Source organism: Leucopleurus acutus, assembly GCF_964270905.1.
Source record: "Leucopleurus acutus genome assembly, chromosome: 16".
Lineage (NCBI taxonomy): Eukaryota > Metazoa > Chordata > Mammalia > Artiodactyla > Delphinidae > Leucopleurus > Leucopleurus acutus.
In genome coordinates this window covers 19,374,341-19,387,841 of record NC_139158.1, presented here as the reverse complement: position 1 = coordinate 19,387,841, position 13,501 = coordinate 19,374,341, and the positions used below count along the sequence as shown (strand labels likewise).

The 13,501-nt window shown below is 45.0% G+C and overlaps 1 protein-coding gene across 4 annotated transcripts in view; it reads left to right on the top strand.

Moving 5' to 3' along the window:
- Positions 1-12,267, top strand: part of TNRC6A (trinucleotide repeat containing adaptor 6A) — a 96,083-nt gene extending 83,816 nt beyond the window's left edge. For all 4 annotated transcript variants that reach the window (XM_082857512.1, XM_082857513.1, XM_082857510.1 and 1 more), the window contains 7 exons: positions 3,241-3,399; positions 4,043-4,183; positions 5,607-5,714; positions 6,942-7,163; positions 9,295-9,365; positions 10,153-10,292; positions 10,808-12,267. In XM_082857512.1, coding sequence (XP_082713638.1) covers positions 3,241-3,399; positions 4,043-4,183; positions 5,607-5,714; positions 6,942-7,163; positions 9,295-9,365; positions 10,153-10,292; positions 10,808-11,183 — 1,217 coding nt within the window. In that variant the 3' untranslated portion in view covers positions 11,184-12,267. The remainder of the gene's footprint in view (positions 1-3,240; positions 3,400-4,042; positions 4,184-5,606; positions 5,715-6,941; positions 7,164-9,294; positions 9,366-10,152; positions 10,293-10,807) is intronic.
- Positions 12,268-13,501: the final 1,234 nt, after the last annotated feature.

The following is a 13,501-nucleotide window of genomic DNA, read 5'->3' as shown; positions in this document are numbered from 1 at the left end:
AATGTCAAAATAAATATGGACCCTAGAATTGACACCTACCTCCGCTCCTAATTAGCTCTGCTGTTTATTAGCTGCTGGCAAGTAGCTTAACCTTTCTGAACTTTGGTCCCTCATCTGCTAAATGGGAGTAATAATAGTAATGCTTATGATGTCTTGAGGATTGATAAGGCAACAACTCTGAAGCGCCTAAGCACTAGAACAGGGTTAGACACATAAGTGGCCGGTGGGTCTCAGCTTTCATCATTATTGTTATTGCCGTCATTGTCATCTCATGAGTGCCCTACCTCTAAGACGGCACCATTTCTCCAGTGTAAATCCAGCTCTATTTGCTTAAACTAAACCTACCACATAAATTTTACATTTCATTTTTCTGATGCTCTCCCATGCAGTGTCTGATAGAATGTAATTGGATCATGGCTGCCGCTTAAGTTATGTCTATTGTCCTTTTAAATAAAATGAAGTTTGAATAAGTAGATATTGTTTCTTTTTAAAAAGGGGGGCGGATGCTTTCATCATTGCTGGTTCTTGTGTAAGAATTAATCACTTCAGATTTGGCAGTTATGCTTACTTACTGTATTACTTGCAACTACTACTTTATATATCCCACTTTATTCCCAAGTGGTTTTAATTAGGCTGAGATACATAGTTCACTATGATAAAAGTAATGACTAGATGAGGAAGCCAGAGAAGAGAGGGAAATGGAATTGGTGGAATAACTGAATCAAGTCAGGGATAGGTTAGTGCCCACCAGTGAGTGGCATGAGGTCTTGTATTTTACCAGAAGCTCACAGCTGGAGCAGCCTTGAGTCCATGAACCAGGGCTTTCCTTTCCTTTCAAACTCCACATGAATGGACAAGACACTTGGTTTTCCTTCTGTTGTCAAATCCAAGTTCATCTGATGCGCAGTGGGGCCAAACAAACTGAAATGTCAGAGTTTGGAATAGAGAAAGGAGCATTGCAAGGCCAAACAGAGAATGGACAGCTTGTGCCCAAAGGCGCAAACTCCCCAGTGCTTTTCAGGGGGGAGGAATTCCTATAGGCGAAATTGGGGTGGGGGGCGCTACAGGGGGTGTAACCTTCCTCTGGTTGATTGGTGGGGAAATAACACGGTGGTGTTCCAGGAGTCTCAGTCGTTAGCTCTCTGGTCCCATCCAGTCTGTGGCCCAGTGTTTGTGATCAGCCTGAAGTTACCATCCTCCACCTGGGTTGGGGGCCTCAGTTCCCGTAGAGGAACTCAGATTTCTATCAGGTTGTGAAGTATATCTTTTGAGGAGGAACCAGGATCCGGCAGGTGGCTACACTATTGTTTCTTGACTGCCTTTCCTTTGTTTCTGCATTCCCTCACTCCCCAGATTAGTAACTGTTTGAATCTGCCCTTTGGGGCTCAGGGAAGGTCTAGGAGGCTGAAACCTTTTTTCTACAAACAAGAAATGGGGGACATGGAATGGCTTTTGTACACGGAAGGGCCACACAGGGACCTGCTCAGTTTTACTTTCTTCACCCTTGCTCCTCCCCATTCCAGAAATTGTACCTCCTTCAATCAAGTTATTCAAGCTAGAAGTTTAAGAGGCATTCTCTTTTTCAAAAAGTTTGAGATAATTTACATATAATACAATTTCTCCTTTTAAAGTATAAAATTCTGTGGCTTTCAGTAACATTCTCAGTTGGGTATCCATCGAACAATCAACTTTTTTTTTCAACTTTTTTTTTGCTTGTTTTTGGCTGCGTTGGGTCTTTGTTGCTGCACGTGGGCTTTCTCTAGTTGCGGTGAGCAGGGGCTACTCTTCATTGCGGTGCGTGGGCTTCTCATTGCAGTGGCTTCTCTTGTCGCGGAGCACAGGCTCTAGGCGCACGGGCTTCAGTAGTTGCGGCACGCAGGCTCAGTAGTTGTGGCTTGCAGGCTCTAGAGCGCAGGCTCAGTAGTTGTGGTGCACGGGCTTCGTTGCTCCACGGCATGTTGGATCTTCCCAGACCAGGGCTCGAATCTGTCCCCTGCATTGGCAGGCGGATTCTTAACCACTGCGCCACCAGGGAAGCCCCACACAATCAACTTTTGAACATTTTCCTTACCCTAGAAGAACCCCTTAGGTGTCATTTCTCCCACCTCCATTTTCCCATCTCTCTAGCCATAAGTAAAAACTAATATTTTTGTTTTCTATAGATGTGTCTGTATTGGACATTTCATATAAGTGGAAGCATATAATATCTGGTCTTTTATGACTGGTATTTTTGGCTTGGCGTAATGTTTTCGAGGTTCATCGTGTTGTAGCATGCACATGTATTTCACTCCTTTTTATAGTTGAATTGGACAATATATACCACATTATGTCTGTGCATTCATCTGTTGATGGGTATTTGGGCCTAAGAGATATTCTTGATTTCTTCCTTTCTCCAGTCTGCACATTGAGTCCATCTGTGAATAGTACCCATTCTGCTTCCAAAATACATAGTTTATGCATCTGTTGTGTCTCCTAATGGTCTCCCTGCTTCTATGCTAGCCTTCCTTCCATTTTCCACACTGCAGCAAATGTGACCTCAAAACAAATGGGATTGTATTACTTCCCTTCCTAAAACCCCTCAGCATAAAGAACTCCTTGCCAAGTTCTATAAAGCCCTGTCTGAGGGTGTTGTAAATTCTGATGCTTTCGGGGAACAGGCAGGGCATAGGCCAGTCTGGAGTGGTAGGGCCTGGGACAGCTAGCGTGTGCACACCCCACCTCAGGATCTTCGAATTCCAAGCATTTAAAACAAAATGTACTTGGTCATCCCTGCCCTTCAAGATCAGGGCCCTACTCCTTCATGTGGTTCTCTTTCCCGTTTACTGCTTTTCAGGCAAAATGATCTTTCAGTTCCTCAAATGTGCCGAACAGTTTTTCTCCTCAAGTCTTTGTGCAGGCCGCACCCACTGGCTAGAATCTTTTCCCCCAGACTCTCCATGCTGTCCCTGCCCCCTCCTTGACACACATTCTCTCCTTCTGCCCTCTGTCCATTTACTTGGCTTTTTGTGAAAATATACTGTCGTTGTGGGCAAGGACCTCATTCATATGAGAGGCTAGAAGTGATTGAAATCTGGAAGAAAGCACAGGGCTTTCTTTTCTCCTCACATCTTCACATAATCTACAGAACAGTTTGGAACCCACAGATCTAATAAAAAGTTTTCTAACTATATTTGACACACTACAAGAAATAAATGTGATGTTATATTTTGCTCACATTGCCCTTCCATTTTCTCTCTTTAGGTGCTATTTCAAGTGGTTTCAGGCTGGAAGAGTCTCCATTTGTTCCCTATGACTTTATGAACAGCAGTACTTCACCAGCCAGTCCTCCGGGTTCAGTAGGAGATGGCTGGCCACGTGCCAAATCGCCTAACGGCTCTAGCAGTGTTAATTGGCCACCAGGTAAAATGCCGACATCTTCTTTTATGAGAGTTTGTGTCCATTAAGGTTTCGATACCTCTAGATATACTAATGATTTGGCCCTGAATCTGTGATTGGACTGAACTACGCGAAGGATGAGGAAGAACACAGAAATGGGAAAGGGAAGTTGAGCCCAGGTCTTGGGCTGATGAGTGACCTGGCCCATTGCCAGCGCCTTTATGCTCCAATCTGTGAAGGTGGAGTTAGTCCCACAAAGGGATTAGGCCAGCGCGAAGAATGATATAAACCTTCATTCATTGTTCTTCTCTAGCTGTGTCTGGGGACAGAGGTGACAGCATTTGCATTTACTGAGGAATCACCAGAGATGCACCTATGACCTGTTTCGTCCTCTCCAACTTGCTGTGGCTTTGTGATTTGTAATAAAGCACTTTAAAGTGTTACTTTTAAGGATATATAAACCCAGAAAAAAGTTGCAAGTTATTCATAAAAAACAGTATATTAATTGTGATATTGAGTCAGCCTGTTAGGGTATTGGAAAATAATTTGAGAGTATTGGGAGATATTTGATAATTGCATAGACTTTAGGAATAAAACTATTGGGTAGTTACTGATGAATTTTCAGCTGATGATTAAGCCTGAACTAATTTTAAATTTTTATTTCCAGAATTTCGCCCTGGTGAACCATGGAAAGGTTATCCAAACATTGACCCTGAAACTGACCCTTATGTCACTCCTGGCAGTGTCATAAACAATCTTTCAATTAATACTGTGCGGGAAGTCGACCACCTCAGGGACAGGAACAGTGGTATGTAGGCGGATACGACTCAGGATTTCTGAATGATGCAGGACAGTGGCTCAAAGTAGATGTGAAAGTTTGAGCAGCGAGAGTCACTCCAGCACAGCACAGCGCCTGACCTCCAAGGGGCTCGTGACAGGGATAACAGAATTCTCGGTTTCCCGTAGTGACTCTTCAGCCACTTTTAAAATGATGAGGATTTATTACCACTTGATGTGGTAAACGCAAAGGACCAGCAGACACTTGCTTTCCAGTAACGGTATTAACAACTGAAGGTTGTTACCCATTTTATAACGAGTTTCCGTATTGTGGTTATTAAGAAGTGGGTGTTTCTTATGGAAGATGTTATATTATTATTTGCTTATACACTCTGGATGTTAAAGAACTTTCATCTGGAGAAGGAATTGGCTTTCTTTGTCTCCCAGAGAGTGAAAATAAGAAAAATTTAAGGGTCGCTGCAGTCCAGATGCACTTTTAGTGGGTTATCCAATGAAATCCTCCTCCCACCTACCCCGTGGTTGTCTTTCACCCCAGGCATATGTAAGTACTCCATGCATGCAGTAGAAGAAAGGTGAATGAAATGAGTGACGATCTCTTCTCTTTCTGTAACGTACAGCCTCACAGCTGTCCCCTTAAACAGTTTGTAATAAAGAAAATGTAGAACAGTCAGCACTTCTGTTAAATACAGAATTTGTTAACAGGTGTTTGCCAGGTCACAGTGGTAAGATGAGAATCCTCATCATTCTAAAACGACTGAGTTTAGCAGCCAACTATGTATAGAAATAGTGAAAGCCACTCACTGCCTTCACAGGAGAATGTGGGGACAGAGCCAGCAGTAAAACCTCACAGCCTGGTGGTTAATGAAAGAGTCTGGCAGCAGGAGCTGTTGCAGTGATCCACATTGATGGTCGGGTCTGGAGCTAAACTAGGGCAGTGGTCAAGGGGATTTTTTAAAAAAATAGGAAGAAAGGCTAGGTTTTCGAGACTGAATGTAGGGCACGATGGGAGAGGACAGAGGCCTGCCTCACTGGTAGTGCCAGTGCCAGGGCACCTTGGTGAGCTGCCCAATAAGAAGTCATTAGGGTTCAGAGACAGACTGGGAGCCCTGGTGGAGCCCACTGCTGAGAAGCAGGGCTGCTGTTGTCTCTTGCTGGATCCCATTGTTGGGGTGCGTTCTCACAGACAGTTATTAGAAGACCGGAATGGGAGGGATACCTCTTGAGCCACGGTGGAAACAGTGAGCAAGCTCTCCACGTGCTGTTTTGAGGCAGGAAGGAAGCTGCAGTCATGGGCGCCGTTCCCAGGCCCTGAACGTGGCTGTTTCCTTTCTGTGGCATACTGCTAAGGTGCAGGTCCACTGGGTGCTTTGCTTCTTCTCTAATGCCATGTCCCCTGCTCTGGGGATGACTGATTGTGCTCTTTTCCTGTGTAGGGTCATCCTCATCCTTGAACACCACGCTGCCTTCAACTAGTGCCTGGTCATCCATTCGTGCCTCCAACTACAACGTTCCCCTCAGCAGTACAGCACAAAGCACTTCAGGTGGGCCTTGTCCTGGGTTTGCCAAGGCTCTGGCAGAGCAAGGGGCAGAACCTGGGGCCAGGGCCGTTGTGTTTACCTCTTCTTTTGATTCAGAGTCTTCTTTTCAGGGAGCTGGGAGAGTATATTTCCCAGCCTGGGAAGATATTTTTAACACCATTTGCCCCCTTTTAAAATTTACTGTATCCAGTAGCCATTTACTAAAATAATCAGGTTTCACTGAATAGCCACTCTCATCTGAGAGCTGTCTCAGATTAAATGTAATTTAGTTCGAAGCAGTAGTCCTCAACAATCTGTAGTGAAGGACCTTTTACTTTTTTAATGCCCAGTCCTTTGCAGACTGGTAACTTTTGTAAAATACAGTAAACCTGGACTTCGAGTTGCTGGAGTACACACTTGGGAGCTACAGCAGCATCAGATTGCTGTTAAGAGTTTACAAACGCTCACTCTGAATTTCTGTATTTGTACTGTCACAGACCAGTAATAAACTGTGTTGTGACCAGTCTTCCCATCACACTTTGAGACGTGCTGACTTAAAGACATGCTCCTTATGAGCAGGTAGAAAAAATAATTGATGGTGACAGAAGTTATAAAATTTTCTATCCCCTTCTGCTCTCTCATTTTTTTTGGTATTATTTCGATTTAGTTTTCTGTGTTCCTGGCTGTGCACTGGACCCATAGGCAAGTTGCTTAACCTCTCTGAACCTCAGTAAAATGTGTGTGAGGATTAGAGGTAGCGTACACCAAGCGCCCAGCAGCCCAGCGCTCAGCATAGAGTAGCCCCCAGCGAATGTCTGCTGTGAAGATTCCCTGAGTTAGGGCTGCTTTTGTAGTCCTTTTTTCATGAATGAATAACACAATGCTAAAATCGAATGGCCTAAGTGTTGGTCCTGAGCAGCTCATTATGGTTGTTAAGGTATGGAGTTCCCACTTGCTACTTTAGAGCAGCTCAGAGCAGTGTTCAATGTAGTTGTATACGCTGGACTAAGGGTTTCACAGGTCTTAAAACTATTAATGAGACAGACAGTCTGTTTTGAGGCAAGGGAGCAGTTTCCTTTTGGCTTTTTGTTTCTTCTGCAGTTTAGTTTGATTTGGGGTTTTTTTTAAAGGTTTTTTGTTTGTTTGATTTGCTTTTAGTGGGGGAATGAGTGTTGTCATTATTTAAATTTTCTCTTTTCTGAAAGCATTTATCTCCCCTCTTTCCCACTTCTGTTTTTTTCCTTTGAGTAGCCAGAAATAGTGATTCCAAATTGACATGGTCTCCTGGTTCAGTTACAAACACCTCTCTGGCTCACGAGCTGTGGAAGGTCCCTTTGCCACCTAAAAACATCACTGCTCCGTCCCGCCCACCTCCGGGACTGACTGGTCAGAAGCCACCCTTGTCTACGTGGGATAATTCTCCCCTTCGTGTAGGTGGAGGATGGGGAAATTCTGACGCCAGGTATACCCCAGGTAAGACGACATGCATAAGGTTTCATGTGGTTTATTTGCTGAACACTAATCAGTACCAACAGCCTAGTTTAACAGAGACCTAAATAGCAGACTGTTGCATTATCCTCTATGAAGTAAGATTAGAACTTAACGTAAGATTCCTAGTTCATTGCTATCTTCTGCAATTGCCATGCTTTTGAGAGTCTTAAATTTTATTTTAAATTTTGCCCAGTTTACTTACATTTCCCCAAAGACACACCTGTCAGTGATAAAGTTAATGGAATGGGGATCTCCTTTCTTTCAGAAGTTCCTCAAGGGCTCATCTTATTAGGTATAGTAACTTCCTGCTCATGGCAGGCTTGTCATAATACCACGTCACATGGAGCAGAAGTGTCATCTGACAAGCCCGGGGAGGTGGGAGCAGCCCACCTGGACCTTGAAGAATGGGGTCTGTTTGGGTGAAAGCTTGGCCTGTACTTAGGATGATCATAAAATTTATTGATTAAACAGGGACGTTTGAGAGTGAAAAGGGGTGCTGTTAATTAACTGTACAGGCCTAAACCAGACTGTCCCAGGAAAACTGGGACAGATGGTTCCCTTACCTCTCTACTCCTTCCGTAAATGGCTAGCACTGGATTTGTACTGGCATCATGTCCTCACCCGCCTCCCCACAACATACACAACACACACAGCCACAAATACAACTCAGAGCTCGTCTACCAGTTCATCCGTTCTACCCCACCCCTCAAATGCACCGAACTTTCTCATCTCCAGGCTGAAAATTGCAGTAAAACCTCATTAATAATTTCTTCTTTGGACACGTGATTGGCTGAAATAAAACTTGCAGTGTTTCCTTTGGGGGAAAGTTTTAATTATGTGAAAAAAAGCACATGAGTCTGTTCTAAGCCACTGAATGCAAGTTAGTGTAATTGGTGTCGTGTGTAAGTGGTTCTTTCAGGCCACAGATGTGTTTTGGATGCCGGCTAAGTGCCTGGTGGCACCCTCACCCTCAGGAGGGTTGGTGGAGTTGAATGGGCTCAGGAAGCCTGTAAGAGTCACAGCCAGGCCAGCAGAGGGCGCAGCATGTGCCAGGCACAGAGACCTGGGAAAGCACAAGCGTTTCCTGCTGGAGTTGCTGGAGCTTGGCAAGGGGTGGTGTTCAGGGCGAGCTGAGTGGGCACGAGCTGTGTCACGCAGCCATCTTCCTAAGCCACCCGGAGTGTTTCTGAGGCACTGTTTTTTTGTGTTTTTTTTTTTAACACACACACACTGTATTTTATTTTTACAAGAGATAAATAAACTGACAGCAAGCATTGTAAATGGATGACCACAACAAAAGCTACAATGACTGCAGTTACCACACACGCACACTATGTCATAATATTGACATTCAGTCCAGGAATCCTCCACTGTAACAGCTCCTTTACTTTGCAGTGAAAATTGATTTGTATATTTTTTGCCTCTGAGTCCTTGTGGGATTTTTTTTTTTTTATATTCAAACAGAAAGTCACATAAATTATAATCATCCTCATCAGGTCTGAGGCACTTTTAAGTAGTTGTAGACAGAATTGACTTGATCATGTCTTAAAGCTCTGCTGCCGCGAGGGAGAGACGATGCTGTAGGGCCAGGCAGGAGAGCCAGGTGTGGAGCCCCTGTGGTAGCCCAGACTGAAACGAGGAATGTCTGGACGACTGCAAGCTCTTAAATCCCCTCGAACTTCACACCCTGTGGGACGTACATGCAGTCATCGGTTGATAACCTGAGATCATCGTGAGCTGAGGCGATTCCCCAAAGGCTACCATTTGCGATAGTTCTAGCTTTATAAATGGGAAGACCCCAAAGGCATCTGGCCTTTGGTTCACTAGCCCACCGTGTGATGAGCTGGCAGCCCTCTGAGCCCCCTCCACCCAGAGGCAGAGCCACGTGCCCCAGAAATTAACACCTGGTCAGAGCTGGAGTGAGCCGGCATCTTGGGCCCACAGAGAAAATACCCCATGTAGACGCACAGGTAAGTAAGAAGGAAGAGGAGGACGCCACGAGCCCAGATGGTCCTCCTGAATGTCTGCAGTTTGACTGGAGTATGTTTGTCCTGAACAGTCATTCAGGCCACAGTCTTGGAAAACTGACTTGTCCTTTTTCTTCCTTGTTTAGGTTCCAGCTGGGGTGAGAGCAGCTCAGGGAGAATAACAAATTGGCTTGTTCTGAAAAACCTTACACCTCAGGTAAGAACATCAGGTATCCTGGCTTATGTGGATACGCCAGGTAGCATGGAAGCAAAGGTTTGCCTTCTGGTTTAAGTCTGAGATGGGGACTACCCAGGCCTTCCAAAGTGGTGCTGAGTAGATGTCAAGGCCGGGCAGAGAAAACAGCAGAGAATGGTCTTCAGATGCCTCAGGCAGGCTGGTGGTCTGACCCAGTGGTTTTTACACTGTAAAATGCACGGGAGCTGACGGAAAATAGAGAGTCCTAGGCCTCACCCCACAGACTCTCATTTAGTATATCTGGGCTAGGGTCAGGGATCTGCATTTCCATAAGGGCATTCAGATGGATTTGATGCAGGTGGTCCTTGTACTGCACTTTGAGAAAACTTGTCTGCCCTTTTAGATGAGAACATTTTCTTAGTCCCTGGACTGCCCCCTCCTCTGGAGGCTGGGTGTTAAGAGCCCACCCCCCTCCTCCCCAGGGAGCAGTGCCTTGATGCATCCTGTCCTCAGGGCAGGGAAGAGAGAAGACATGAAGCCACAGCAGGGGCAGTGACTAACTAAGGAATTGGGGATCTGGGGAATGTCCAGGAGTCTAGAGGCCACAGAGGTATGGCTCTGGGACCAGTGGAGGTGGGGAGGGGGGCACTGTACCCTGTCACAGCAGTGAGTCCCAGTGAAGAGTGGCACCAGGAGTGAAGAACCTTGGGCAAGAGAGAAAGGACCAGAGTCCCAGCCTGGGACAACCTACCTGGACAGTCTTCATGGCGGTGCATCTAATTGGCAGTTCCCACGCTCTGTTTCCTAGATTGACGGCTCAACTCTGCGCACTCTGTGCATGCAGCATGGCCCACTGATCACATTCCACCTGAACCTCCCGCATGGAAATGCTTTGGTCCGTTACAGTTCAAAAGAAGAGGTAGTGAAGGCACAAAAGTCTCTGCACATGTAAGTTGGCCATTCTGCGCATGGCACCTGGAAAATGCCCTTGGGATCGCAAGTTTGGAATTCTCTCGTTAGGGCTCCCTTGTGTGTATGAAAGTGCAGCTGGTGACTCTGTGTGCCATCTCTGGGCCAGCACTTGGGGCCCCGCAGTGAGCGCTTCATAAAAGCTGCAGCCTCACTGTGTCTTGGGCTCCAGGGGCAGCACTCGGAGAGGGATGCATCACACCAGATCCAAATGGCCCTAGAAAGTCCCTTAAATTGCTTGTTAGGGACAAGAAGACATGATCTTGATGCCACAGCAGCACCGGGTGGCACGGCTGGGCCCGGAGAGCCCTGGGCGCTGCGCCCCCGCTGTGTGCAGCCTCCGGGGCACACGCTGGCTGGGAGGGAGGGCACGCTGGGTCCTTGTGTGCCCCGCCCTCTCCCTCTCGCCCTCCACTGCTTTTGTAGCAGAGACAGTGTCACCCTGACTTTGACCCAGACCCCTCAGCTAGCCCGCTTGTGTCTCTCTCCTCCAGGTGTGTACTGGGGAACACTACTATTCTTGCTGAGCTTGCCAGTGAAGAGGAGATCAGTCGTTTCTTTGCACAAAGTCAGTCTCTGACCCCTTCTCCCAGCTGGCAGTCCCTCGGGTCCAGCCAGAGCCGGCTGGGCTCCCTCGACTGTTCCCACTCCTTCTCCAGCCGGGCCGATCTCAATCACTGGAATGGTGCTGGGCTGTCGGGAGCCAACTGTGGAGAGCTTCACGGCACTTCCCTCTGGGGGACCCCACATTATTCCACAAGCTTGTGGGGTCCCCCAAGCAGCAGCGACCCCCGGGGAATTAGCAGCCCGTCCCCCATTAACGCTTTTCTTTCTGTTGACCACCTGGGTGGGGGTGGAGAGTCCATGTAACAGTGTAGACTCGACTCAGAACTGCGACCTCAAGACGCGAAAGAAAGGAGCACTAAGTTGGGCTCGCCGCCTGCAGCCAGGGCCACCTGTGGGAACAGCTATTCTCTGCACATTTTCCACTTTGTTTTCCCTGAAACATATCAGTTTGAATACTTGAATCATGCAGGCCAATATTATAATGTGAAAAGGTATCTATCTATTTACACTCCCAAATAGCGCCATACATGCTACACCGTATAGAATGAGCTCACTTGTGTATATTCATCATGTTTAGCCTTTGGGTTCTTTTTTTTAATTTTCCCCTTTCTCCCCCTCCCCCCCCATTCATTCTTTTTCTCTTCTTTCTTTCTTTTTGCAAAACCATTTTTTTGGGCTGATAATGTATGAGCTTTTAACTTTGCACTGAATGATGTTCTCTCCGTCTAATCGGCAATATGGGGGGGCAGCTGTTCCAGTGTAAATGTTTACTCAAGGATGTTCTTAAAAGGTGTGCGCTCTCTACTATGCCTTGATGTTTGCCTACCTTATTGTGGTATCGTGGAGTTTAAAAGATCAAGTTATGATACTGACTTAGGACTATAAATGAAAGTATTGCACCAGTTTTTTCATGTTATAAAACTAAAGAATTCGCTCTGCAGTTTGAAAAACTGTGGCCACAGCTGTGACTTGCAGCCCACCTGCCACCCAGGACGGGCCCTGCACTTTGAATAGGCTTTCCATTTTGTTTTGAAGGTTCCCACGTTGAACCTTCTTGTTTACAGATTTTTTTGTTTGTTTTTTGAGAAAAAAATGTTTACTCTTCCATCATTTAAAAAAAAAATTAAAAGACAAAAAAAAAATGGAGGATGATTTAAAAGATGCTTTCTATCTCTGGGAAAAAGGAGCAGCATTTGGCCATGTTCTTTTGTTTTTCTATTCCTGTCCTAAATCAAAGAGCATGGTTCTCAGGAAAACCAGTTCCCCAGTTTAAAAAAAAAACAAAAAACAAAAAAAAAACCTCCTTGTAGTTTCTTATAGGAAAAAAAGAAAAACCCCAACTTTTAGCACTGATACTACGTATTGCTCTGTTAAAGAATCTTCTCTGCCAAAAAGAAAAAAAAACAAAAAAACGCTTAAAGCTGGAGTTTGAGATTCTGCTTTCAGATGCTGTCTTTTTATTAGTGAGTGATGATGGTTTGCTAATAATCAGTAGGTAATAATTTTTTTGTAATCCCATCAAGTGGCTCTATATGTTTCTGCTCTCTTGTGACTGTGTTAATGTTTAACTGTTGTACCTTAAAGCCGAAATCAGTAACTATGCATACTGTAACCAAGGTATTGGGCTTACAGAATTGTTCGTTGTATAAAGAAAATTTTAAATGTTGTTGCAAACTAACGAGTTACACCATTTTTAAAATTTCTTTCTCTCCTTTCCCCTCTTTTGCCCACAAATGGTATTATAATGCTTGCTTAGTCAAAGAAGAGAGACTAAACAAGGGTAAAAATTTTAACAGTACAGAATTTGCCATCATTTCATTGCCTTGATTCTAACTGTTTGTGTCCTAAGATGCAAAAGAAGTCAGTGGCTTTTAACTGTTTACAAATAGAATGTGATTGTAAAATGTACAGTTTGGTTGTGTTTGAATTATGAAATTTCTTCGGATATAATAAACCATGACTTTTTGGCTGCTCAACATTAATTGTCTCTTTTTTGTGAATTTATTTGTACGCTCTTTTTTATAATGAAACTTTCAAAGTTGCTATGTATGAGGGTTCTCATAGAGCAACTGGTAAAAATCTAAGCAAATATTTGAATATTTTATCCGAACTTGTACACAATTTCACCCTGAAACAATGTGAGAACAGTGGGAAACTGTCGCTTGCTCCTTCCGGCCCTCTGAGCATCTTTGGGATCTTGTCGCTCAAAACTCTTCTGTGACTCATCTTTCCCACCATTTGTGCCCATCTCAAGCCTCAGCAAGAGACCATTTGGAACATGAAGCTTAATGACTTGACAGTGTTCTAGTGTTAAACTCTCATACCTCTGTTACACAACGAGAAATGCCACAGCCTGGACTGGCCTTTTTCTTCCCCCTTCACGGCCCTCCTCCCTCCTCACTGCAGGAGCTCCGGGGCAGAACCTGTGTACGTATTTCAGTGTATGACTTCAGATCATGCTCCAACTTGCCAGGTGTAAGCTAATGTTGGTGGACACCTTAATATAAGCAAATGTTGTTCAATGCATTCAATGTATATTGACTTCCATACTGGTTTTTCCAAAAACCAAAGGTAGCTTTGAAAAACCACGTCTGGAAATGTTTGGAACGTTAAGCTGATTG